The sequence below is a fragment of the Cyanistes caeruleus genome, chromosome 1, assembly GCF_971803275.1.
Source record: "Cyanistes caeruleus chromosome 1, bCyaCae1.hap1.1, whole genome shotgun sequence".
NCBI lineage: Eukaryota > Metazoa > Chordata > Aves > Passeriformes > Paridae > Cyanistes > Cyanistes caeruleus.
Window position 1 is genome coordinate 122,832,923 of NC_141701.1, and position 27,847 is coordinate 122,860,769.

The 27,847-nt window shown below is 36.8% G+C and overlaps 1 protein-coding gene across 23 annotated transcripts in view; it reads right to left on the reverse strand.

Moving 5' to 3' along the window:
* The window catches only part of HDAC9 (histone deacetylase 9), a 452,700-nt gene that overhangs the window by 400,365 nt on the left and 24,488 nt on the right, over positions 1-27,847 (reverse strand). For 21 of the 23 annotated variants that reach the window (XM_086854892.1, XM_086854888.1, XM_086854879.1 and 18 more), the window contains one exon: positions 17,117-17,227. In XM_086854892.1, coding sequence (XP_086711018.1) covers positions 17,117-17,135 — 19 coding nt within the window. In that variant the 5' untranslated portion in view covers positions 17,136-17,227. Of the gene's footprint in view, positions 1-17,116; positions 17,228-23,020; positions 23,529-27,847 lie in introns of those variants that run through there. The other 2 variants (XM_086854977.1, XM_086855030.1) reach the window with 2 other exon arrangements.

Consider the following 27,847-nt stretch of genomic DNA (forward strand, 5'->3'; position numbering starts at 1 on the left):
CAACATTAATTATTTTGGAGAGTAATTAATAGCTATCCATCCACCCTAAGTAATATTAAAATAGTTTCATTTACTGAACTTCACAGATCTATTTCTTCTTTTCCTAATTTTATTTTTTTTTTTGTGACAAATGATATCGAAATCACTCAGCAAATTCTGCTGTAAAATCAACATCCTTTCAAACACAAAAAGGGAAACGTATCACTTTAAAGGTTGCAAGAAAAGCTAGAAAAAAGCAGATAACAGTACACTTCAAAAGATACATTGCACAGGAGGGAATATATTACCAGATGGAATAAAAAGCTCAGCACTTTTCCAAGAACTAGCCTGAGATTCTCATATCATCTGTCTCCTGGTCACTAACTATGAATAGATATAATGGGTCCTCTTGCTTACAAATACCAACATACTTTAAATCTAAAAATTATGGCTTTGCTTACAATAACACTGTCAGTTAAAAACAATCAAAAAAGCCGACCAAACCAACCAACAAAATACCCATGTATAAAAGCAATTCTAGACATTTCATCTTCAAAATGAAGTAGGGATTCAAAGGAATATCAAAACACTTGAAAACAATCCAAACTTACTTTTAAAAAAGAATTATTAAACTAGTTCAACCCCATTATTGATACTCACTCAGGATTAACTTAACTCCATACAGTTTAGGTCACCTCCAAAAAAAACTTAATATAAATTAAATTAAGGAAGCTAATTTTAAAAGCATTCTGAACAAGGATTTAATACAATTTGATGAATTTGCTTCAAATCTGGTTAGTGTATATTAATTTTTTGCCTGTCTTTGTGTAAACCAACCCAAAGCCCCTGGAAATGCTATCATGCAGAAAAAACTGGGTAGACTTAAGAACACATCCCATAATGTATGCAAGACCTTCTATAATAAGTGTAAGCTTTTATTATAGCTATATTTTTTCCTGCTCAATTTTTGTTTCAAAGGGGACATTTGCATTTAAATTATTAAATTTGGAATTTTTTCCCTTTAGTAATTCAATTTCCCTCTTCTTTTAGCAATGTTAAAATGAGGACAAGGATCTACTTTTAGACTAATACTAAAAGTAATCACAGAGGAAGATTTCCAACCAAGCTAGAAACTGGCTTAATAAACCAGCATTTCCAGAATGAAACATTTAAGAAAGTTTATTTTTATACAGGAAATTCAGCATTTTCCAGGTAAACACAGGTTTTTACTATTAAAATCTAAAAATAAAGGGTGAATTATGTAAAACCTGTGGTCATTTGCTGTCTTCAGTGTTCAACCCTTATTTATATGTAGGCATAAAACAATCTTAAATTAAAAATAATAAATTAATAATTATATGTTCATTTAATGTCATGTACAAATTCAAGCAGATAGTAAAATATTCTAAAATCATCCATCTTTTACAGGGAAGACCAAGATTACCTGGCTTGCAGTGACTCTCAGGTCATGAACAGCAAGAAGTAAAGGAGGAACAGAAGGTTCTGCTTGGCAAGGAAGGGTAACCCTACATCCTAGTAGCCTGTTCTGCACTGTACACCAGGCATGATCTTTCATGGCTTCCATCCCCTAACTGGGTGCATGTTGGGCTGCTCCTGCAAATGCTTCTGAAGGTATTTGACTGAGAGTATTCCAGTCAAAATGTACCAGATCAGTAAAACCCTAATATTTAAACTGCTGACAGCAATCTTCGGAAAGGGCCTGCAGTGATAGCACAAGAGTTAATGGCTTAAAACAAAAGAGGACAGGTTTAGATTAGCTATTAGGAAGAAATTATTTACTGAGAGGGTGGTGAGGTGCTGGAACAGGTTGCCCAGAGGAGTGTGGATGCTCCATCCCTGGAAGTGTTCAAGGCCAGTTTGCATAGGGCTCCGGTCTAGTGGAAAGTGTCCTGTGCTAAAAATATTGGACTGAAAAATTCTTCCTTGTGATGCCATTTAAGTGAAATATTTAGATATTTCATGAGGCATTTGTAAAGGAAATTACTTGGAATTTAGAAGATGGAGCACATTCACCAAATTCAGAAGTCAGTTATTTGCTCTAAATTTGGTGAAAAGCATGACTGCCTGTTGTTCCTTCCCTTAAAAGTAACTACCTCCCATTAAGTACTGCAAACATCTTCACTGCTACAACATACATCATTGCTTATACCCATTCAGATCTGCTGAACAGCACAACCAACATAAACCTAATTCTGTGTCTAATCCTAATCTCCTCAACAGATAAGTGTGAAAGGGAGGAAAATAGGAGATAAGCAATGCATTCTCTCTTCTACCAGATTCTTAACAAAGGAAACACTGAAGCCTTAGCCAACGGGCTCGGGCGATCTTACTTCCCCTTCCCCTCTTCTTCTCCTGTTTAGGAGTGGGTCATGATTATCCCAAGGCAAATAGAGTAGCAACCTCTTTTAGGTCACTGACAAAATATTTAAGTGATAAAGCCTGGAACAATCAGATCATCACAGAGCTTTTCCTACAGCTGGGATGATCTAAATCCAGGCACTCATCGATTTAAGACTGAATGTCATGTATACAGCTACTTAAAAATTCATCTGCACAGCTTTATCACTACTGCTGTCAAAAACTAGTAAATTCTTATAATTTGATTTCAGCCTAAAACATCTTAGAAACTGACTCTAAGTGTTACTATTTTAAGAACCACTTGTAAATTGAACCTGCAGTCATGCTCAGGCAAGGACAGATTTGCAAGTTCTTAAATTTCTAGTAGGTTCAGCCAATAATCAAACAGACCAAATGAGCAATTTTTTTAAAAAAGTCAGTAATTGCATTTTCAAAGAACTTTTAGAAGTTAATTTCATAATGAAATGCTTCCAAAAAACATTGTAACCTAGAACTCTGCTTGGCATCAATTAGTATAAAAAAATTACAGGCCACAAAAAACTGATTAAACTACTTCTTGCAGCTAAAAAAAAATCTCATGACTCATGGGTATGACAGGTGCAAAAGAATTAAAGTCGAGGAGAGAATGACACACTACCAATTTCAGACAGATTTGCATTGTAAATATATTTAAATATAAGCATTTAGGAAAATAAAACAAACACATCTTACCAACCCACCACTAAGCTAGTTCAGGCAGCTAGAGCTACCTTCAGAAACAGGTTGGAATTTTTGTGTGATTTCTTATGGGAGGCTTAGATTTGTAAGATGATGACAATTTGCATAAAGGACATTGAAGTTGAAGAATTCTGGGAGATTGGATGAAGCAGAGAAAGAAAAAAATCTTTATTGGATAGAATGAAAACATTACAGAGAAAAAGGCATTTCATTCAGAAAATTCAATTATTCATTTAATTACAGCTAATAGTGCTAAGATTAAAGAAATTTTTAAAAAGCTAGAATATCAAAGGGACATCAAGATTGTAACTAAATCCATTTATCACAGAAAATGTAAAACACTGATGGGAGAAGGATGTGGAGAGATTTAATCACTCAATGTGACGACTTTATGCAAACTGCAAGTAATTTGTATCATCTGCTGGCAAAACAGGCACCTTAATAAATCTCATCTTTCAAAAGCCTTTGCTTAAACCAAGACTCATTTTCTGGATCTTCTGCACAACCATCTTCATATGACATCCTTGCTTCAAAAGGATGCAAGCTGGTCACTTTCTTCTCAGGTTTGTCTGGCTTGGCTTTTGTTACAATAATTCCTAAAAGAGGCTACATCCTCAAATGCATCCCACCTGCTTACCCCAGGTTTTCCTGTAATCCTAACACTAGTCCAGCTATGTAAGAATGGGACTGACCAATAATTTATATGCACATGGCTACAGTGGTCAGAGAGTCTGCAGTTTCACACTACTCTTCCCCCTGGTGCAGACCAGTAGACTTCAAATACAGAGTTTAAGATGATCCTGCAGTTTGAGGTATTTGCCTTTAAGCCTCCCAATCAAAACATAATCCTCCACCCCCAAGTGGTTCCAAATCAAAGAAAGTAGACTTGAGCTTCACTTTCCCACTTCCTAGACTAGTCACTGAGATACCTAAATGTAGTCTGAACACAGGACCCTAACAACAGGCTGGTGAATTGTGGAAACTGCCAAGCCTCAGAAGAGGTTTTGGTTTTAATACTATCAGTTAAACAAGTATGCAAGGAACCCTTCCTGAAATCATACGGGCTGTTGTTTGATGTGCACTTGCCAGGTAACATTCTGACACACTTCCTGTACTTTCTGCAATGTCTTACTCCTGCAAACTTACTTCACACAACTCCCACTGACCACTAATAATTTAATTTATATCCTTCTTCCCTTGCTTTCAGTGTGACTGCTCCCAGAATAAGAGCTTTCTTGTACAAAGATGCATAGTCATAATCCAGCTCCTGCTGCATACAGCTGTGAGCAGTAATTGTGCATAACTTTGAGTTTATTATTATGTAACCTTCCTTTGGCTTACCCACATGGAGAAATATTAAAATAAATTAACGTTTTACTGGCTCTGTAATTGGAAGTGTCTCTTCGAAATAAATATGTTTATCAAACAGTTAGACTGGGAAAATATATTACTGTAGCTGCAGTTACCCAAATTGCATGCTATCTAAAGCAAAAAGGGCAAAAGCCATCTGGCTCCATATAACTTACATTTTCTAGACAGCTTGCAGCTGGTTCTGATTAAGCAGCATCTCAGTACTCCCAGAGATCTATTTTTAACTCTGCAATTTTATTTTTAGTGCTCGCACATCCAAGGCACATGGTGTTTACATTAATAAATGAACAACCGCCTACAGTTAAGAAAAGCTTTGTGCGATTCTTGTGGCACAGTCGCTGCGCAACATAGATGGATGGTTTAATAAAACATCATGTGTTCTAACTAAAGCGACTTTGTGCACCTCCTGCCTCTTTACAGGACTGCACTAAGCAGCTCTGGAGAGCTGGAACAGCAGGAAGAAGACAGTGATGGACAACAGGATGATTTACTTCTCAAGTAACACTGGGAGGCATACCCAACCCCTCACCAGAAAAATCTTTTTTCCTTTTTTTTTTTCTTAACGTGGAATAATTATCAATTTACAATTCAGAATGACTGAAATCTGCTGCTAAAGCCCTAAAAATGTCGGAACAGTGAATGCTGCAAGTCCAGGAAGCATTACATTATTCCTGTTTTTTATAGATAAACACACATGCACACAGTTTATACCTGATTTTCAACTGGAAAATATCAGATTATTCTTGTACCATTAAAACACCCCTTTCAAAAGGATTTTAAACACATGCACCAGAAAGGTTAAATGTAGAATATGTTCTATGATTATTTTTAAGGTCTCTTATTTTTTCATTCCATGGTATAACTGAATTGCAACATCATAACTGGGAAGCGAAGGGAGGTTAAGACAAATAAACAGATATAATGAAGTCAAATACAGGTAACCTAAAGCTAATTCATGCTCAGTTTTATAGTATTAATTCCATTTTGCATGAGCTTGCAACTTACTGTATTGCATAGACACTATGTACATGTGACATCCTCCGTCTCTGACCCCTTGCCCTCCCCAGCCAAAGCAGGCAGCTGCACCAGGCAGTGTGAGTTGTCGAAGGGACCTGCTGGCACTCTGCAAGAGGGTATGCTCCAAGAATTTGCTTCTGGGCAGTTATACCAAAAGGACTATTAATCCTGAATGTGAAATTCAATTGTAAAATTTTACTTCTGCCAGAAACACTTCCAGAGGTAAGAAAATACAAAACACACCAAAAGTAATCCAGATTTCCTTTCAGCATGCAATTAAAGGAATTTGCTCTTCTAGTCCACATCCACTGTGCTACATCACTAATACAACCAACTTTGAAACTAGTGCCAGCTAAACACCTTAGAAACCTATCAGTGGGAATATGTCTTCAGCACCATAGAGTACAGACTATCTGTAAAATCTTAGTCAACTTTGAAACAAATCTCCATTTCAGCATCTAGGCATGCAGAGCACAACAGAAGCTAGTCCCAGTTCCCTTGTGACACTGAGGACCAGTGCCAAGAGGAAGGGAGGCTATTTCCCCAGGAAGTTCTTTCAGAAAATTTCTTTTCCTCACTAACACTTTAGATACACTTATTCTCATGTGTTCTTAGGTTTCTACATATGTCTTCTCTGTATACCTTTCTCTTACATTCTTGTTCCATATTCTTTCAATCCAAGTCCAGTGCTTTCCCCCTCCATGGCTCTTAACATCTCCATGCTATCTCACTTTCCCTTCTCTATGCTGCTTTCAAGCCCCTGTGTCACTGTCTTTCTTCCAAATCCTCTGCATACCAATGCTGGGTTTGTTTCATTTTTCAGTTGCCTGGATGTGGAGTTTCTTACTGAAAGGACTATATTATTAAATTCCAATGTACTTTTGGGGTCTGCACCCCAAAGACAGCCACTGCAGTTTAATCTCCCTGCCAGAGAAATGACTGGCACCTCCACAAGTCTATAGGCACTCCTGATCAGCTATTTGAAATCAAACCATTATTTGTCATCCAGCATAGATTCTTTGGACGGTAATGGCATAAGAAGTGCACAAAGGAACAGCTTTCTTGTATGTTTTGTGAGAAAAGGCAAGTAGACCTCTCAAATTTACCCAATAACATGGTGCAAAAGGCATAATGTAATATATCAGACTGAAGAGATAAAACATTTCTGAAGTCACAAAAATAACACATGGGAAAGGTGATGCAGTATTTCGTGTAGAAGCACCATGTTTTGAGTTCCTCTGTCTTCTTCTACACTTTAAAAATAGCTGAACAGAAAAGACAAAGTACTCAGTGACTATTTCAGGATTTTCCTGACTTAGCTTACACGTACTCGTGAATTTGTCCACAAAAAAATCGTCTAGGGCAACTGCTGAACGCTTCAATAGAGAAAAAAAGATATTCATCAGGATCTGAGGCAGCTTTTGAGCAATATAAAAGTGCTCTTTGCACCCACAGCAACTACTGAAAGCTGAGTTGGGGATATCTAAATGAGCTGCGTTCACTTTGAGTCACTAAAGATATACTTCAAGGCTAGAGAAACAGCTGCAAGCACCCTAGGGGGAGTTGTGAAAGATATCTGATGTCTGCTTTCTTCATGAAGACTAAAATTTGTGTATTGTGCACTGGCCTTTATTGCAGGGTACTGCCTCAAAATAGTACTGTTTTAAAACACAGAGTAAATGCTTTTATAATACAAGTGATGTGAGTCACACAACGCAGAGCACACACAACACTCCTTGCCTCTATACCTATAGAAAATCTTTTTTTGCTCTACCATGCCCCAGATCAGTAATCCATTGTGAATTTCTCACTCAGGTCAGATCATTTTCCATTTTCCAACACAGGAAAAATCAAGAATACAGACAACATGAAACTTGTGTAAATGAATTACATGAACATTCGATTTTGAAAAGTCTCTAAATTTTTGTAAAGCACATATGCAGTCTTAAAGAGCAGTACACAGAGGAAGCCATGTGCAAGGAGTTGCCATCTCCATTACTCACATCATGGCAATGTCCTGCAGTCAAGCACTGAGGGGTACAAACCCTTATTAATCCATAATCCAAACAATTGAGAATGACATTATCTGCAAATTGAGGGTTGCAAAGCAATGAGAGATTAATAAACAATAAGCACTTGCTTAATTTTACTTTTATGGAACAAAAACTTTCCTTTCATTCCCACATGGCAACTTAAGAATCTAAGAAAAAAAAAGATGGAGAGATTTAAAAATTTTATCTATGAAGAAAGGTTAAAGTAACAGATTTTTACAACTGAGTTAACAGAAGACTGGAAAGAACAACTAACGAATGATATCCTAGGAGAAGAACATTGAATAAGTTAGAGGACAAAATAGGGTCACTGAGGTCACTAGTCCTCATGTCTCAGGTCAGCTGTTAACTACAATTGATAACAAAGGGAACTTTAGCCAGGAATTCAGGAATCCTAAAATAGCTTTGCGTTGGCAGAAACTGACAAAATGTTAAACCAGAAATTTTGAACTCAAAATATCTTCTGTTTAACTAACGGGAGTTTTTGTCAAACCATCTGAGTTTGCCTTCCTTTCTGTCAGAATTTCCAGCCAGAGGTCATTACCTGAAGGAGACTCCCCTCTGGAACAGGCATTGAGGTTGACAACATCAGCACCCCACATCACAGCCCTTAGAATTACAGTCATCACAAAAATTAGGTTTTACCTCAGGACCCCTGACAGCTGCTCAGCTTTGTCATTATTAAAAAAACCAAAAAAAAAATAATAAAAAAAAAATTCTAGGTATTAGATGATATCAAAATCCTCCCCTGCAGAGAATACGGTCCAAAACAAGATCTTTTGTGTTAATCTGTTTCAGGCCTCATTAAACTTTCAAAAGAAATTATCAGAGTTTACAAATTTTGCATACCTAAAGTGCAATGCTAAACAGAAATAGATTTAACTAGCAGAAATACAAATACATAATATATTAAGTATTTTTCTAAATCACGCATGGAAACAGGTCATCAAGGGAGACTGTGGAACTTATTGTGATGTTAGCTTTTAAAACTGAAAATCATCTTGTCTTCTTAGATATGATAATTTAAAAAAAAAATTTAAAAAGCCCTGAGGCAGGTTCACACCATGAGTTTCATTGGGTCAGCAGGGCTTGGATTCACCCACAACGTGCACATCATCATCTGAAGTAAAGCATGACACACACCCCTCCCCAGTTCAAACCATACCTTGAGCTCCCTTTAGATATTCATTTGCTGAATGCTACAAAGCAGTGCTTAATTTCTAGATTAAGATATTCCATACACTCTAACATTTTAGATTTTGTAATGAAGTTTTGAAATTGCTACCAGCTTCAAAATTTAGGTACAACAAAATAGTCTTGCTTTTTGTGAGTTACCAAATCTGCAAATTACCTGTTATAAGTGTTATAATTATCACTGCAGAAACATTCTGCAGAAACACATCTGCCAGAGACAAAATTAGGAGGTGGTATGTGGGTGTGAAAACATTAAAAGTTGGCAAACATGCCTATTTCAGAGTATTCAATATAACCAATATTAATACAGCTAACCTAATAAATGAAGAAACAAAAACTTTTTATTCATGCAGTTTAATCTAACTACCTGTATAATGCAATGTTTTAGAAACATAGCCTTACAAAACTCTAGGTGTTATAAATTCATATAGATAAATATTTAATCTTTTAACAAAGCACATTTCATATATGTTCATATATATTTATATATGTCTTAATGAATATGAAAGGATGTCTGGCAGCCAGATACTGAACTATCACTCTAAAAGTGGTATGTTGTATGATTTAACTGATGATGTGACTTTGTTGGTCCTTTCATTCAGCTATAAAAATGTTCACTGAGCCTCCAAACTGTGCTTGGACAGAACAGGCTAATTCTGAAAATCCATGAATGAGAAACGACCAGTAAAGTAAAGAAGTATGTGAAGACAGTAAAGTGAAGAAGTATGAAGAAGTCCTTAGTACCTCTCTCCAGCTTTACCTATGGATAAGCAGTCCCACAGTTACGGAGGCTGACCATGATTCTCTTGTTCAAGGATGACTCATGATGCTTTCTTTCCAATGTAGGACATGAGTTAAATGTACTTTTTCTCTCCCCTCTTTCTTCCTAACTTTGCCAAGACCACTGTGTGGCTATGTAGTAAACCTGACTGAGGAACCAATCCAGGCTAAAAACAACCCTTACTTTTGGGAACAGCAGAGCCTGGATTAGTTCCTGAATTCATCCTGTGGCCACACAAATAAGCATACCTGGGACATCTGAGCAGTCAATGAGAAGAGTGAGAGTTGCTTATTCAGGCACTGGCACTGAAAAAAACTTCTCAAAATGTAACCTCTCCCTCCCTGGTGGCTCTCTGAACCATGCAGCCCCACTGGCTCGCCTGTCCTTGAGGTGACACTGTCCTGTCAACTCCCCCCACAGAGGCAAACACACAGCAAAATGAGGCTTGACACCACATCACATAGTAAGTGATTGAAGTGAAAGAGTTATCTGAGGAGCCAAACCACTCAGGAGGTGCGCTTGCAGCAAAGCAGGAAGCACAAACATCTTCCACACGACTTGTGTTTTCAGATATAAAGAGCCCTGCTAATAATGACATTGTAAAAAGATTTTTGTTGCTGTTCTTTATCTGGATACTGCAACAGCAATTGTCCACATGGAAATGTGAGAATTGACAGAGACATGAATGAGGAAAACCAAGTGACCTCCCAAATGGACTACAGCAATGAACCACCCAGAGAGGCCAAACTTTTTATTTACAGCCTTTGAGCTATATTAATTCTTGAAAACACAACACCCTTAACCTTGCCCCCAATGCCACCCTCCTTGAACAACATGCTAGACAGCAGTACATTAAAGCAAATATCATCCATAGAAAAACAAGCAGACTATTTGGTATGACAAGACTAAAAATGGAATTCAGATGCTGAGGAGAGGGAGAGAAGTAAACAAACAAACAAACAAAAAACCAAACAAAACCAATTGAAAATAAATGAAAAGGGACAACAAAAGTAGATGCACTTATCTAGAACTCATCTCACTCACTAAGGAATTTGGGTCTCTTATACTTGGCACAGTCTAAGGCATACTCTGTATGCATGACAATCCAGCTGCCTAGATAGAAAGTTCAGAGGTGGAAGTGATCCCCTCCTTCCTCCAATAATACAAAAATCTAAGCCTTGGACCCTGTGGAATTAGAAGACAGGAAGACACATGTCAACTGCTGAAATGAGATGGGGAAGGGACATCTCTTTAGTTGAGCTTCAGATTCTGACCCAATTTAGAATTACACACCATTTTTGTTCCTAGAGAAAATTCCAATGCTTAGGCAAGGCTTTAGGTTATGCTAAAGAGTTTGCTCCGAGTAAAGGAAAGCTTTCATGAGGCAACATGGGATGCTGCCATTGTGTAAGCTTCCAGCAAGCACAGTGACTTCAGGATTACAGACAGTAAAGTAATGAAAGCAGAGTTGATTAAATATTTCCTGTAAGACTGGAATCCAAACTTCTGAGCTTGGATTGACTTAGAGCGATAGCAGACCTCTGTTCAGTAAAAACACATGAAAATTTTGTTATACACTTAGAGGCAATCAAAGCAAGTTCTAGGTGGCTGTTTGGATTCACAGTTTGTAATGATGAGCCACATGAGGAATCAGCCTCTCCATTATTTTCCAGCATATTTCAATGGTTAGTTATCAACACTGTTACAAGCCACCTTATCTTCACTCTCAACAGAGAATGAAATCTTGTGATTTGCTTTTCTAAGGTCCCTCAAAATATAAACATATACATTTACCTATTTAAAGTTCACTAGAATCCAGTGAAAGTATAACTGTGCCACCTTGGTTTAATGAACTACTAATCAGCAGACAGGACAGTGGAATACTGGGTTTTGTCACTGGACAATAAATTTGATGGCAATTTCTAGAGGCACACGTTCTAAGGGAGCACTGAGGATAAATTACTTAAAATGAGAAAAAGTTTTCACCTCTTAATTTAAAAAAGTCACTCTGAAGAATCTTTTATAAATATTTCAAGATTTATTTCCAGAAAACTGATTTATCTTTTAAGGTACTAATGCACAAAAAGTCAGACCTGTGCTTTGGCTACACAGACCAACAAAATAGTTATTTTGAAAGACAAATTCCCAGTCAAAAATCATTCAGCAGATAACATTAACAACTGACTCCTGAAAGAAAACAGCAATATAGCTCTAATTGTCAAGCACAGTATCTGCTTGAAGAGACAGGTATCTTTCATGTATGTATGTACTAGTCAAAGTTTGTATGCATGTATCATCTTAAAGTACTGCAAAGTTATACCAAAAATACTTTTCATATTTTTTTTTCAGTTAACCTGAATTTGCTGAAAGTAGTAACTGATCCCACAACCCACTGTCTAGTTGTTGTCATTATTTATTCACTTATTATTCCTTAAAGAATAGAACTAGCATACAAAATAATAGAACTTCATGAATATGTCCAAGTATAAAAGCACAAACAAGAGTAGAACCATGACACCTTAATGCTTTAATTATCAATTTTCATTGTAAATGGCGCAAATTACTTCTAAGAGGAAGAAAAAAAAGCATACTAAGTAGCTCAATGTATTTACAAACTTTAATTATAGCAAGTGAACAAGATGATGCTTTCTTATCTAATGCATGCACACAGCATTTTATTCATTATTTGGTAGACTTGTACATGAAATCCCCAGTGGCAGAACACATTTTGAATCTAAATTTTTCATTCAAGCTTGTTGGGATTTTACCTAGAAATACCTAGATGAAGATGTCAGGCTTAAATTATTATGAGAAAAATACAGAGGGAGTCTCTGAACAGCAACATCTTTTACATTTCATAAGGACAAACTTAAGACTTATGCCAGACTGAAGCTATTTTGGAGTTCTGTAAGGAGATTCAAGAGGTCAAAATCTGAGCTGCACATCTCAGTCATGCTTTGCATTAAGAGTTAAAAAGAGCAGAAAGTGCTGTGAGACAAAAACCCTTCTTTTACACACATTATATTAAGGCTGAACTTGTAGATTTATTTTTTTTTCCTTTTTGAGATCTTAAAGAGATGCAGTACTCTGTCATATATAGACAGATATTAACATACCTATTAACATACCCATTAACATACCTATTAATCCTGAATCTTATTGAGCCATATTCAGTGAATTCTCTATATCTAATCCAGCCTGTGATGCAGTTCTTTTTTAATATAAGGAAAATTCATCACAAAGTCACCACAAGGAACAAATGTATTTGATTCCTTCAGTCTACCATCAGAAATCTGAAAAAGATCCATGCATTTAACTTCAATGGAACTTAAACACCTGCCAAAACAGACCTATGTGAGAAGGTTTTAGTCTTCTGGTGTTTAATTTACTTCTTTGTTTTGGACTCAAAGTTCTCTTATATCTTTTTACCAAAAAGCTGACAAAATACATTTTAAAGTAAGATACATGATTATTCATCAAAATATTCATCTGTTCACAGCATCTACTTCTCGTGAAGAAATGGTTACTGGACTGCAACATAAACCTTCAATGTATTTTAATTTTAAAACAGTAGTGAAAATTGCATTTTGGAACTTTTTCTATATTTAGTCTTTACTAATATGAGGAAAATTATTTATAAAAATGCAGAGAAAAGCAGAACAAGGAAACAGGGGGAGTCAGCTTTGCAGTGAGGAAAAACAAGCTATTTCTCATGAGGAACAAACAAATGCCTATCAAAGAAATTCAAGTTGACAGAAAAGTGATCCAAAAGTAGTAGCTGGCAGAATTTAGCACACGGCTCCTTTCTCTCCCACTCCATTTATTAAGAAGTATCACTCTCTCAAAACTTGATGCTAGCTATTCTCTGTAAGGGCAGGTGCTGGGCCGGTTTAGTCCAGAGAAGAGAAGACTGGGAGGAGATCTCCTTAAAGCATAGAAGTATCTCAAAGACAAATTCCAAGAGATTGGAATCAGACTCTTTAGCGGTGCCCACCTACAGTACGGCGAGCAAAGGCCGTGAACTAAAACACAAGAAGTTCCACCTCAACATGAGGAAGAAATTCTTCGTGTTGAGGATGGCAGAGCACTGGAACAGGCTGCTCAGGGAGGTCATGGGGTCTCCCCCTCTGGAGACATTCAAAACCCAGCTGGATTTGTTCCTGTGTCACCTGCTCAAGGTGACCCTGCCTTGGCAGAGGGATTTGAATGGTTATCTCCAGAGGTTACTTCCAACCCTAACAATTCTGTAATTCTGTGAAATAAATATTTTCTTTTTATGACCAACGCTTTTTATGCAGTTATGCACTTTTTAATCAGTTCAGAACATGCAATGGCTACAGAATGTAAACATTTCCTTAATGATCTCACAATTCATAACAAGCAAAGCAAACATCAGCATCTTTCCCTGTTGAGATTCAGCATTCACCTAACAGCTTTATAGATTAGCAAGAGCCTGGTCCCTGAAGGTTCAAAGTGCTGGGATCAATTTAATAGGCTACAGAGTTGCTGCAAATAGATGTTGCTATGCTAGAGGCCCCACATTCATTGCATCATACAATATAAGGAAATACTCATGTGCATTGGTCCTACAAACAAACTCTATCCAAAGAGGTTCCTCAGATAATGGTCGAATAAAACATAATTTTTGCTTGTTCCACGTAAGGTCTTTCAATGGGCTTTCAGACAATTTAGTTTTGAAGGGAAAGCAATTCTAAAGAAATAATTTTATTTTTTTTCACTTAACACATCCCATCATAAAAGTACTGAAATTTATCACCATGCACACAATCCTTTCTAAAGCATTCCAGAATTTTTCATTGACAGAAAAAGCCATCCATGAAGTGGGTTGGCCTATACCATTCATCTGCAGAGTAGGACTGCTTTACCAGTTTGCCTCTTGCTTTTTCTTCTCTCTTTTTTTTTAATATATTTATATTCTGTGTAAACAGCATGTATGAATGTACATACACAAGCTATATATATGTGTGCTAGATATATTGTAAAAAAAAAGTACATTCACAATTTTGTTGAAACTTACAACCATGACCCAAAATATCAACATTTACCATATATTATGAAGATTTTCACAGGTCTTATGTACAAGACACACAGATTGGTATTCAAATGAGATAGCATCCTGGTGTTACACCATAGAAAAAAAAAGGGTTAGAAATACTGTCTGTATACTGTATGTTCTTAAAGCTCCCTGCTTAAAAATGATTTCAAACTGCCCTAACCACTGGATGTAACAGAATATAGCAACCTATTCCCTGAAGAAATTCAAGACTATCAGGAATAAAAAAGAAAAAGCACAAAACCCCCATCTCTAACACTACTGAACACTCAGACTTTTGCCATTTAAATTACAAGCCATAAATACCAGAACTACCTACCACGGGCTCACCATCACAGGAAGAAGCTGGTCATGTCACCAGTGATGCATTAATTTTTCTTTTGGAATACTAGGGACACGTGAACTGTTGGAGCATCTTACAAGTGAAACTATCACAACCTGATACATATTTTAGACCTAAGCTGGAAGCTGAATCATTGGAATCATGGAGTCATAAAATAGTTTCTGTTGGAAGGGACCTTTTAAGTTGGATGGAATTGCCCTTCCATCTCTTCATCTCATAAGGTTAACCATCACAAAAAACAAACTCCACAAGAAAGGAAAAGTAGCAACAACAATTGCAATGGGACAAAGACATTGGCCATGTATGAAAAAACATGCACACTTGAAGAGGACTGGAAAAGGGGAACTCAGTTACTATGGATGCAATAAGAAAATTTAGCAATGTTTATCTTCTAAAAAATTCCAGTCTAATGTTAACTACTCAGAGAAATTGCAGGCTTCTCCTAACACTCTGTTCCCTACCAGTCTATTACAGGGACTGCACTGAAACCAGAAATTTCACTGATTTCCAAAAGGTGACAAAGCACTGCACAAAACACATCTCAGCCTCGCCCACCTGGGGGACGGAAGAGATGCCACATGGGGACACTCATCCTCCTCCAGTTCACGGCATTAACTTTAAGCAGGATGCTTAAAGTCCAAATAAATCCTGCCTCACTGCTGTTTCACTGAGAGAAAGAAAAATGAGGATCCCAAGGCTGACACTGCCCTTGAATACTGCATTTCTGTACATGCCACAGAGGTGTATTGAAATGGTTGGTGAAGCAACTCAGAGTTTTCAGAGGCAAACTCTAATGATGGGGGACACTAAGGAGTAGATTTGAAGATATTTAGGCACCTAATTCCTACCAAAAGTGATGTTCCTGAGGTATCTAAATACCTTTACAAGTAATCTGATTATACTGAATGTTTCTCCTTTCTTGCATTAGATGTAGCCTGCAGAAACACACAATAAATATGTACTCGTGTTTGCCATCTTCTTTCTTCATACCAATAAGAGTAGTGGAAAATTTACTTTCTTTTTGTGAGAGCCAATTTAATTTTTGGCTCTTTCCATAGACTGCAACTAACACAAAAGAAAAAACGTTAGAACGATACCAAATCAGCTGGAGTATCTTAGCATTTGAACTGTAAGTTTAGGAAAGTACAAGATTATTTCCTATTAAGCACCACTGTGATCTAGATAAAGATGTGCCTTTCTGCTGAATGCCCTGTTGTGCTCTGTAGGGATAATTCACTGCATGCACCAAATTGCACTGTAAGAAAAAGAGGCCAAGTCAGAAACCCAGCTATGCCTGATTCCATTTGATGTAAAAACTATTGCCAGTTTTTAATACTGCAATCAACAATTCTCAAAAAATGCTCACTGAATTAAATTTCTATGCAATAGGGCATGTACAGATAAATACAGCTCACGAAGCATTACAGTGTTTTCCCTGATGCTTTTATAGGCTGTTTGCACAAAACCAAAGCAGTCATAAAATAAGCCACCTGTAAAGGGTTATTTTACCAACAGCACTAGGAATAGATACTTCAAGTGTGGGTGAACAAAGTGTGAACCATATGGGACGTTGCAGAGATTTGAATTGGGGACTCTCACTCCTCAAAAGAACTGAAGTCAAGGCATGTTCCATATGCAGCATTCTGTTTTCTTGGAAGTTTGAACAGCTACTGATAGTTCGCATTCTATCAAGTGAACCTGCAGTTCAGTGACTCATTTTGCAGGCATTGGATAAAGCAGGCCCAGAGACCATTGTTAATTACACATATTTAAAGCAGGAAGCTCTGCAAAGAATGCCTATTAAGGGCAAAGATGACTTTGGAGCTAAACAGAAAAATAACAGGATAGGAAAAGGATAGGAAGTCTTTCTTTAAAAGAAGCATTTATGCAAAGGCAGAAAATAAATGAATGTCTAATTACACATATTAAGTACTAAAACGTTACAAAATGCCTATTCATGTCAGAGCATGATGAATCAGTTTCTTAAAAAAACAAAAAACATATTTCAGATGTACTGTAGGATTATATTGGCTTTAAAATTCAACTGTGATAAGGTATCCCAAAATTGTCTTCTTTGCCTATACAGCCATCGTCCTGTTTTATAAGAAGTGTTGCATATCAGGCATTTGCCAAATTCATTTCATCAATACAAAGAATTATATATTTCCTAAGAAAGCACAAGAGTGAGATACAAATATAAACAAACTGACCTGGTGTTGTGGAGCTCATTGTTCTTAATGGAATGGTATCCTGTTAAAGTGTAAAGCAAACTGTGACAGAAGTTGTTCAGATTTTGAGAATCTTCTGGAAGTGGGGTGAATCTGAGTAAAATAAAAAAGAAAAAAAACACCTGTGACTATTTGCTGACAACAAAATATTTTTAAAATAATAAAATTATGTCAAACACACTTAAACAGAAGAACATTTGAAATTTCTCACCCCAAAGGTTCTTTCTATTGTGTACTTTTTTGCTGCAAATTCAAGAGCTGAAGACCACTGAAAACAAGACTAAAATTCAGAAATCTTAAACCTTCAGAGCAGCAGAAATTTTCATTACAGCCCATCTATAGTCACATAACAACACCAAAAAGTAAAGGATGAACTTTCTCTCTCCTCTGTGATTATTTATATGATATAGAAGACATGAGGTACAAATATCTGGATTACATCCTTATGTCTAAGGAGTGGCCAACTCTCAGTTTTACTGCAGTCAGCATGGAAACATGAATGTGCAGAAACTGATCTGCATTCAAAAGTCTTTCTGGAATAGCTACTACTTCCTAAAGCTCCAGTGTCTGAACAGCTCATGAATAGAACTTGTTGAAATAATTAGCATAGCTGAAGGGATCTCCCATGACAAGCTAATGACATCTCTGACACCGCAAAGAGAGCTGCTGCTGGCGTGGGCTGCTCGAGGGCAGGGCAAGGAAGGTTCTGCAACTTGGCTGAAATCCTTTCACAGTCCTGTGGCATTCTCAGTCCAATACAGAAGCAGAGGTAAAAATGTTCCTCTAATACTCCCATCTGCTGAAAGTTTAAAGCTATAGAGGCTTTCAGGGAACTAAAATATCTTTTCATTCAAGCATGATATAAACAGCATAATGAGAGAGAAGGTTGTAGTGCATTACGACTGTGACTATCCTATTCAGCCACTGCTCCTGAAGTATCTAAGTAGTCAAAGATATTCTTAGTGCTGAATATTTTAGCAGCTTTTGTCACTTTTTTTAAACTACCAACTGCACATTTAGTTTCAAGCTGAGCTCAGCCAAATTTGAGATAGTAAATTACATTTTAACCAAGTATAATCATTTAAGTTTAGCATCATTATCATTCAAGAATGGAAAATCACACATTTAGATAAGTAACTTCTGCTTTTATGCCCCCCAAAGCAAGCTGGACATATACTGCTCAAATAGGCATGATATTTGAACACAACCAACACTCCAGCAGACAGCACCTGTAAAACCAAAATTCATGATACTTCATGAAAATCCTAATTACTTTCCCTTGTTTGCTTCATGCATCAAAATTCATCAAATATCAGATGGAACTGCTATAAAACTGAACAGACTCTACTGTTAAGCTCTATCCAAAATGTGCATTTGGGCAGATCCCTACTTTGGCTGCAGCAGGCATATAGCTCTAAGATTTATCAATAAAGTACAACCAATACGCAATTCAGCAGTTCCAAGATTCTACTTAATTTCACTGAGCTCATTATCATCTTTGCATCTACACAGGTCATGAAAAAAGTATTTTCCAGTGAATCCAACATCCATTTATTCAGTATCCAGCCTCAGCTGGGATGATGTGGTTTCTCTCAGAAAGTCGAAAATGGATACTGATGCATAACTGTGGACTTGAGTGAATTTTCAGCATACATTTAAAGTAACCGTAGTCCTTTTGAGTGTTAGGAAAATTCTGGGCATTAGGATTTGGCAATATTCTAATATTTGAAATTCATGTATAGTACCCATAACTGAAACTATAATTTTGTCTAAGTTTGCTTCATATAGACCTCCCATCTAAGTAAACATTTGGGCGGAGAACACGTGGTCAGTTCCAACTGCACTTTCAAATGGGTAAGCTTTCTCCTCACAAAGAAAACCTTCACTTTTCTTCCCCCAAATAATTACTAATAATTGGGATAATTGTGCATGTGAGACGGAGAGGACAGTAGATGTGACTGGCACGCTCCTGTCAGTGCAAATATTCCATTAGAGTGACATTCCCTACTCAAAACAGTGGCCCCACCAATCCTGAACTGGGTTAGGGATACCTGCTGTGCTGAAACTGTAGAAACAAGCTGCTTCATAGCTCTTCTTCCGGAGTAAGGAACATTTACCCTTGGAGAAGAATCAGGTTAGGGAAGATTTAAACAGGCTGGCCATATATAAGTTCATACGACCCGATGGAATGGATGCTCCCATGAGTCCTGAGGGACCTGGACAGCATCACTGCAAAGCCACTCCCAGAATAGCTTTGAAAGGTCATGACTATCAAGGGAGGTACAAAAAGACTGTAAGAAAGCAAACATCTCTCCTGTCTTCTGGAAGGACAAGGAGAATACAGAGAACCAAAGGTCAGTCTACCTCAACTCAATGCTTAGAAAGGTGATGGGACATATAATCCTGGACACAATTCCAAGCACATGAAGGACAGGAAGGTGGTGGGAAATAGGTGGGCTTAATTTATGAAGGAAAATCATACTTGGCCCACATGATAGTTTCCTATAATTAAATAGTTAGAAAATAGGTGGAGAGAGAGCTGAGAATGTTGTTTATCTTGAAAAAAGAAAAGCTTTCAGCACTGCTCCCCAGAACATCCTCACAAACTGTGAAACACAGAAAAGGGGACAGCAAGGTGGCTGCAAACAGCCTGTGCTGCCAAGCTCTAAGGGTTGTGATCTGCAGGCCAAAGTCCAGCTGGAGGCCAGTCCCTTCAGTGGAGCCCCAGGGGTCAATGCTGGTGCCAGTACTGCTTTTCAGTAAGCACCTGGCTCATGGCAGAGAGCACAACCTCAGCAATTCTACGGACAATTCAAAATTGGAAGGAGTGGTTGACAGAGCAGATGGTTCTGCTATCATTTAGAGGGACTTCAATGGGCTGGAGAAGCTGGATCTAATGAATGTGTCTGCCAAGGCTGGGGTGGGTGGCAGGGAGAAAAGTGAGAAACAGAAAAAGCCCCAAGATCAAAGGAAAAGGAAAGCTCTATTGCAGAGTAGCTAGGTAAAAGGCAGTAAAGAAGACAGAACAGGACTGTTCTCAGTGATCCCCAGAGACAGAAGAAGAGGCAACGTGCACAAACTGAAATATGGCCAATTCCATTTAAACATTAGAAGGTACTTTTCCCCTGTTATTGTGGCTAAACATCTAAGAAACAGGCTGCCCAACAAGTTTTCTGAGTTTCCATCTTTGGAGATTGTACACAATCTTGGGCAACTTGCTGTAGCTCACCTAGCCGAGAAGAGGGGCGTGGACTAGGTACCTCCACAGGTCTGGAGATGCTCTGTGATTACATAATTTTTCCTTTACAAGATCACCAGAGACAGCATCAGCATTGAATATTCATTGCAGTTAAACCTAGTGAGATTAATTCCAGTATAAGAAAGTGTTCTGCTGGGATTTCCATAAAAAGATTTCTGTTAAAGAATTTTGTAAATTCAACTGTACTGGTAGTCTTATATTTAATGAGGTGGCAGTTGGCATCCTTCCTGATACTCTATTTCCATATATTTCATGTAAATGCAAAGCTTTCACTAAGCTGAATGTTGTTGTTCAGGTTCAGTTTTAACAACTCCTTGTAAATATGATACAAGGCTCACATTATCAAAGCTCCCATTTAAAATATAAAAAATTCCACATCACCATATACAGAATTATATTCAAAACACAGACACTTTCATTCAAATACACTTCTACTGATAAGTTGACATGCTTCATTTCTTTTTCTGAAGGAATGTCATAGTGCAAATTAGACACTACAAACTGCAGTGCCATGTATTTTTTAATGTTAGCACTGAAAATTAAAAAACGAACAGCACAGGCCATAGTGCATTAAAATTTCATGAGGGGTGCTTTGCTCATTGGGAGACAAATTTGTTCTCCCTCTCCACCCACAAAAACCAGCACACAATTCCTGAAGATACAGCAAAGGGCTCCAGGATTCAGGGGGGTCTAAGTGCACCTCCTAAGGTACTACACTTCAACATTTACTTCAGCAACTTCAACTGTTACTTCAACACTAAGATTCTAAGGGTGTGTTTGGTTTTTTATTTTTACTACATTTTAACTGAATGATAATTCATCCTTTACCCATTATTAAGCTGGCATTTTAGTCTACAGTACAATATGCAGCAAATTAAGTTCTACCTTCATGTGTATCACCGGAGGTGATGCTACACATTAGTGATTTGCATTTGCTCACCCAGGAACCATAAAACTTCCCCTTTTTCTTCAAAGGAAATTCAACAGCTCATATGCTTCAACAACTAATGCACCTTTGAAATTGCTACAAAAGAAGAGTACAAGATGGAATGTAGGTTTTCATGCCCACCAGCCACCACAAACCTTATGTTTCTCACAACTACATTGTAGGTACAGTATTTTCTATAACAAATAAGCATTTCAAGTTAACACTATCCCTTTAAACTGTCATCTTTCACTGTGTTGTCCCAAAACTACTACCCACTGCCTACATTTTTTCTATCTTGTGCCTATACTTCAAAATTCTTCTGGGAATTGAGTTTCTGAGATAGGATGCAATGAATTCAAATCCACAGAATTCAGATGTAAAATATATTTTTACTTCTATTTTCCCCGCACTCAAGATGAATTTTTCATGAGAACTTCTGAAATTAATCCATAGTTTTCAAAACTACATCCTGGAGGTACCTTCCAGATCTTTCTCTTCCAGAAGGATTTTTTACCTAAAATATCTTTATTTGCAAAGGGGTCTAGAAAATCATTGTGAAAGATTTTGTGGATAAAAATATAGAATTATACGCTTCATTACATTCTGAACATGACAGGTCAGCACCCTTAATAATACATCTCATTGTTTCTCTGCTGCATATATTGTTTTAAAATAGCTTTCAGTTACTTAGAAACAGAATTGTTGTTTGGAATTGAGATTAAAATGCTGGAGGCCATTAAGTGTCACAAGTGCTCAAGTGTCACAAGGAAGAAATATTCCCTTCTCACATTTAACAGCTCATGTATTAAAAAACTAAACATGTAAAACAGCTGCAAGAATTAGTACAAATTCTGCTGTCCAATGAACAGTTCAGCAAAAAGCTCAATTAAAAGAAATATGAAAGCTTAAAAACAAAAAAAACCCAAAACAATAGTTGTATAGTTGTTCTCGCTATAATATGAAAAGCATGATGTTTAAAAAAAAACACCTTTCTAAATGAAAGATATTCTTCAAAAGAAAATTGTTGAATAGGTATTCATACAGTATCTAATGAAAATCAGAATAAAGAGAGATCAATCTATAGATCTTAGAAAAAAATAATAAAATAAAATAATAAAAAATAATAATAAATGCACAACAACATAATGACTGGAAGACAAACCACAATGAACTTTTACTGAAGTGATCTGCATCCATGTAAGCCCATGAAACCCAGAGTGCCAAATTGAACCCTTCTAACCTTGTATCAAACTTCTAAATTTGATTAGGAAGTGAGCTGGCATATGGTGGTAAGTTGTTAAGGAATGGTGTGAATTCCAAGACTTAAGTACTTAAAGTACTTAAAGGCATCAATTCAAAAAGCAAATGGCTATAATTGGTTTAAAAATGTAGAATAAGTGAAAGCTAAACCAAAACCTGAACATTAGCAGCACATGCAATTGTGCAGTGACTTTTATATGCAAATCCACTGCAGATTTACTTGCAGTAAAAGACCAAAGTATAGTCCAATAGACATTGGGGTATATAACTGCCCTCAGTGGGAATTTAGTGGTTCCATAGCAAAGCCTTCAGAAGCCAGAGCTCAGTGCAGGATTAAGTATTTTACCATAAGGTATTGTGCTGGTTTGGTTTTAAGGCATCTTAATTAGGTATCTACTTAAAGATATTTTAAAGTCTGTACCAATTTTGCAGTACATACCTTTGAAGATTTTGTATTAAAGAACCACTCCAGTAGCAAGTACTGGACTGTCATACTCTTCGTATTTCCCCAGCTAAGTAATTTTTGATACAGTGACTAACAGAACTCACAGAATCTGTAAAGAATCCTCGGCTATACTTCTTACATGCAACTATTTATTTTGACCAAAAGGTTAAATCACTATGTTTTAGCAATTACTCATGTGCAATATTAAGCAGTGTTGGACCTCACACATGCTGTGAGCACACAGCTCACATAGCTGTGAGAGGCTCAGACTTCTTCCAATAAAATAAATTCTCCTTTCTGAAACTCTTTAAAGAAAGCAATAAATCCATACACCTATTTCAACAACCTCTTTTACATTCACTGTCTACTACAGAGATGAAGCAAACGAGTTTTCTAAAAATCAAGGTGAGATGATGTCTTTCGCTAAAAAAGAATCCAAGGCCTCGGTCAACAGGATTAAATAATGTGCTGCTAAACTGCTAGCTGGACTTCTGTTATGCCAGTTACAACAAACTGGCACAAGCTTCTGTTCTGTTTCCCAGTGAAATCAGTTAGAAATACAATAGAGCTTAAATAAAAAATAAAAAAAAAAAAAAAGCCAAGCAACCTCTTTTTCTTTCAGCCTCATCAGGATTTGGAACTTGTTCACCATACAGCTGCAGAAATATTTCTACTGCAGCTTAAGTTGTTCTGTCTTCCTCTTTCATGCCAGCCCCTTGTATGAATTAAAAAGAGTGCACATCCAGATGTGCCCTCACAAAAATAAAGCTGATGTACAAGATTTGCCCTGTATCAAGTACAACCAGGCAGTAGCAGATACCACAGCAGGTAAGGGACTGGCCTATACAATGCTTTCATAGCAGAAAAAGAAAATACGAGACAGACCTGTTTAGGCCTCCATTTTGATTTATTTTTTTTTTAATTATGCCAGATTTTAATCAGTACTGAAAATGAAAACAACTTCTTATAAGCAAAAATCAGACTTAAAATTCAGAGTTCACTGAAGCACATAAGGAAAGAAACAAAGAAACAACAGCCTTTTCCATTGGAACAGGCTATCCAGATGTCATCTCCATCCTTGGAGATATTCAAAACCCAAGTGAAAATAGCCTTGGTCTACTGTAGCTGACTGTGCTTTGTTGACTGTGATTGAATTAGAAAATCTCTAGAGATGCTTTCCAGCCTCAGCCATTCTGCCACAAGACACACAAAGAACAGCCCTTGGAGGTCTGTATGGAAGTGGGTACAGCCCTCTCCCCTTGCACAAGAGCGTGGAGAAACTTTCACCACATGAATACAACTGGAAGAAACAATCTGTCTATTAAAACTTCTCAAAAATCTGGACAAAGTGAGCCACAAAAACAAACTACAGAGTCCAGATTTCTTTGATGAAAATCACGAATTCTAAGTTTATTTTATTTTGACTCTCTTCCCAGCACTATCAAAACTAATTATCTAAGCTCCTGGTACGAAACCATCAGACAACTCACGCACTCAGTTTAGAAATGCTTTCTAAACTCTTAAATTTACCTTTGAAAAATTTTAAGTGAACTTCTGCGGTGAGCAAAGGCAAAGTTAAGTGACAGCTGGAGTACAGACTTACCTGAGCACTGTAAGCCCTGCACTATGGAGCTATACTGTGCATAATTCAGGGAGTGTTGCAGGGAGACCACACTCCAATAGTCAACAATTTATTATCAATCATGATTAATAAGTTAATCACTAGTAATTAAAACAGAAAGGAAATAAAAAAATCCCAAAACCCACCCTTGCAAGAGATGTGAAAACAAACAACCCTGGTGTGCATACACCTCTCTGCCTGCTGTGTGTCCAAGAACATTCATTTCTCTAAAAGTGCTTGAGATTAAGTGTAATTTTAACTCATGGAAACTATTAACAGTGGGTTACAGTAGAGGGAAGGAGAGAAGGAGGCAGACTATTTATTCTATGTCTGCATAAACACAAAGAATAATATTTTTAAAAAAAAACAGTACACAACACATTCTTAATAAATAGCTGTGCACAAGAAAAAAATCAATAGGTAAACATTACATTAGATATAACTTTTCCCATGGGTTCAGGTAAACATAGTTCAGTGCACTAGAACTACAAACTGGTTCATTCAAAGGAACAAGAAGTAGACCATGAACAGAACACTTCTAAAACTCTTTGAGCCTATAATAAGTAGCTCACAGTACTTCAACTTTGGTTTACGTTTGCCTTTTCACCAGATGACAACCAACTTTCTATCAACCATTCCCCTTTCTTTTTTCTTGAACTGAACTGTATTTCAGCTATTGTTGACCTTGTTGCACAGTGTGGTAACTGACATATAGCTACCTATAAAGAACCAGAGACAGCAACACAATTTTCCTCTGTTTCTTTTTTATCCTGGGTCTTTTCAGATGAAGGGCAGTATAGCAACTAGTTTTTTATGTTTTAAATTTAATCTGAGATGCACAGCACCTGAATATTTACCACAGCAGGACTTTGTAACTAGAACGTATCAGAACATCAAAGCTTCCTTCATACAAAAAATCACTTTTGCATTTCTGCATCATTGTACTAATTTAGAATAACAGAACACCTCTCATGAAACAACAAGAATTAACAGCCTCTCTATGGAAGTTCATCTGTTTTAGATAGACTCAACAAGAAGAGACTACTTATCTAGAAGGGAAAGCCTCCAAAGGGAGTTTCAGATGCTTGGCCTGTGATCTGAATTGCTCTCTGAAGGAATCAGTCTTGCTTTCCTTTACAGCTCTTAAAGAAAACTTTAAAGTATATAATGGTTAAGTTAAAAGAAAAAAATATAATAAAATTTTAGAAGAGCAACTTCATGTATAAACTTCCTCTGACATTATAAAAATTTAATTTGGAATCCCCAAAATTTACTTTCAGTAAAATAGTTCGAATACAATAATTTTTTTTCTGATTTTAAGACAAAAGGAGATACTGTCCCTCACTGAAACCTTCATTAGTATGCAATGATTTATCATTCTGATGTGATCAAAAACATTTGGGGATATCACCACTGCCTTCAAAAAGACTAGAGCGAAGTTATAGCAAAATACCCTTGAAAAATCCATATTTGTGTTAGATTGTATGCTTACATATAGATATTAGCATGGATAATCATATTCAAGAACACCTGATTTACAAACAGTTCGTATTTTTAGAACACAATATGTCTCTGTAAGCTTTGTTTTGACACTTGGTTTGGATGAATCCAGACAAACCTCAAGGTGAATCATTGTAACATTCTGCTGCCCTCCGGCCCTTCCACAGAGGCTACAAAACTCTCTTTGGTTTCTTCTGAACCACTTTTGCTACTTCCATCAAATTAGGACCTAGATGTCCCATCCAGGATTCAAACCATTTAATAATACATTCAATGCTCTGTTATTTAACTGACCTTTAAAAGTTACCAAAACTTTTTTTAGATGTCAAATATGGAACAGCGTGCCTCAATGGCCTTGAATGGGTAAACTTATATGGACATCAAAACACAGGTCTCAAACATGACCTTCTCAAGTGTGCCATTTCCTCCTCTATAGAAAGAGTATCCAGTCTCAGATGCTTTACTTCAGTGACACAGGCATTCTCAAAAAGCTGTAGGAGTGTTATCTCATTTGCAGGTACGTTGTTGTACTCTTCTATACATACATGTATTTCCGATTTTGGAAAAGTCTCAGCCACTTAGGATATGCGACATCATTTTAGGAGAAAAAGTATTTTACTGGTTTCTGAACTTTATCACTTAAAATATTAATCTGAGAAACAAATATTTGAAGAAATATAAAGCAGAGAACTTCAGATCTGCAGGCATATTTGGATTGTTTGTAATTCTGACTTGTACGTGACAGACAATTTTCCAGAAAACCAAATATTACACAGGAGTAAGACACAGAAAATGCAAACTCATGACAACTTAATTTTAGGTCAGGAGTCTCCAGAATACAAAGAAACAGAAGCACCTAAAAGCAGGTAAAACACAGGCCAAGAATCATGGCAATCACCTACAGGAGTTCGTCAGCTACTTCCATTGTGCAGCACGCAGAGACCCCACGTGAGAACAACGTCTTGTGTTTATGTAGTGCTTAAAGGAATTCCTCCTGCAAAGACCTTGAGAACAGGAGAGGGAAACAGGGCTTAGTGCAGGCACCAAGCACAGTGATGAGTGGAGACTGAGATCTAAGATTTTTACAAAGGAATAAAATCTCATTAAATAAGAGAATTGACACAGGAGAAAGTCTATAGGTATGTAGAAGCTCTCAGCAAGCTTAGAAGGAAGCAGAAGGAACCACTCCACGTAAATTTTTCATAGCTGTGATTCATTACATGAGATGATTGATGTCCAATGTTATTTCATGGATTAGAAGTAACTGAGATGAGTCAAAATTTTCCATTTAAATCTACGATGAAAAAGTGGGTTTATCTGCTTAGCAGCAAAATGAGTTTTGTCTTTATAAACATCAAGATTCCTTTAGCTTCTGTTGCTACATAGCCAAGTAGTTTTCTGTTCATTAAAAACAACCTTCAGTCAAATTTTCCTCAGGAAAAGCATATAGATAGCCAAAGAACATATAAACTGAATTATTTTATAAAAACTTATCCTACAAGAAAAATTTTTGCTGTCATTGAATTCTATCAAAGATTAGACAAGTTTTTGTTTCACTAGCTTCTAGATACATTAGGCTTCAATTTTGAGTTTTCAGAACTCAAAGAACTATTATCACAAAATCTTTATTTGTTGAAATAGTTATTCACAGTGTTTGATAAGTAACATATTTTGTAGAGCTTGTCTCACAAGAAAATAAA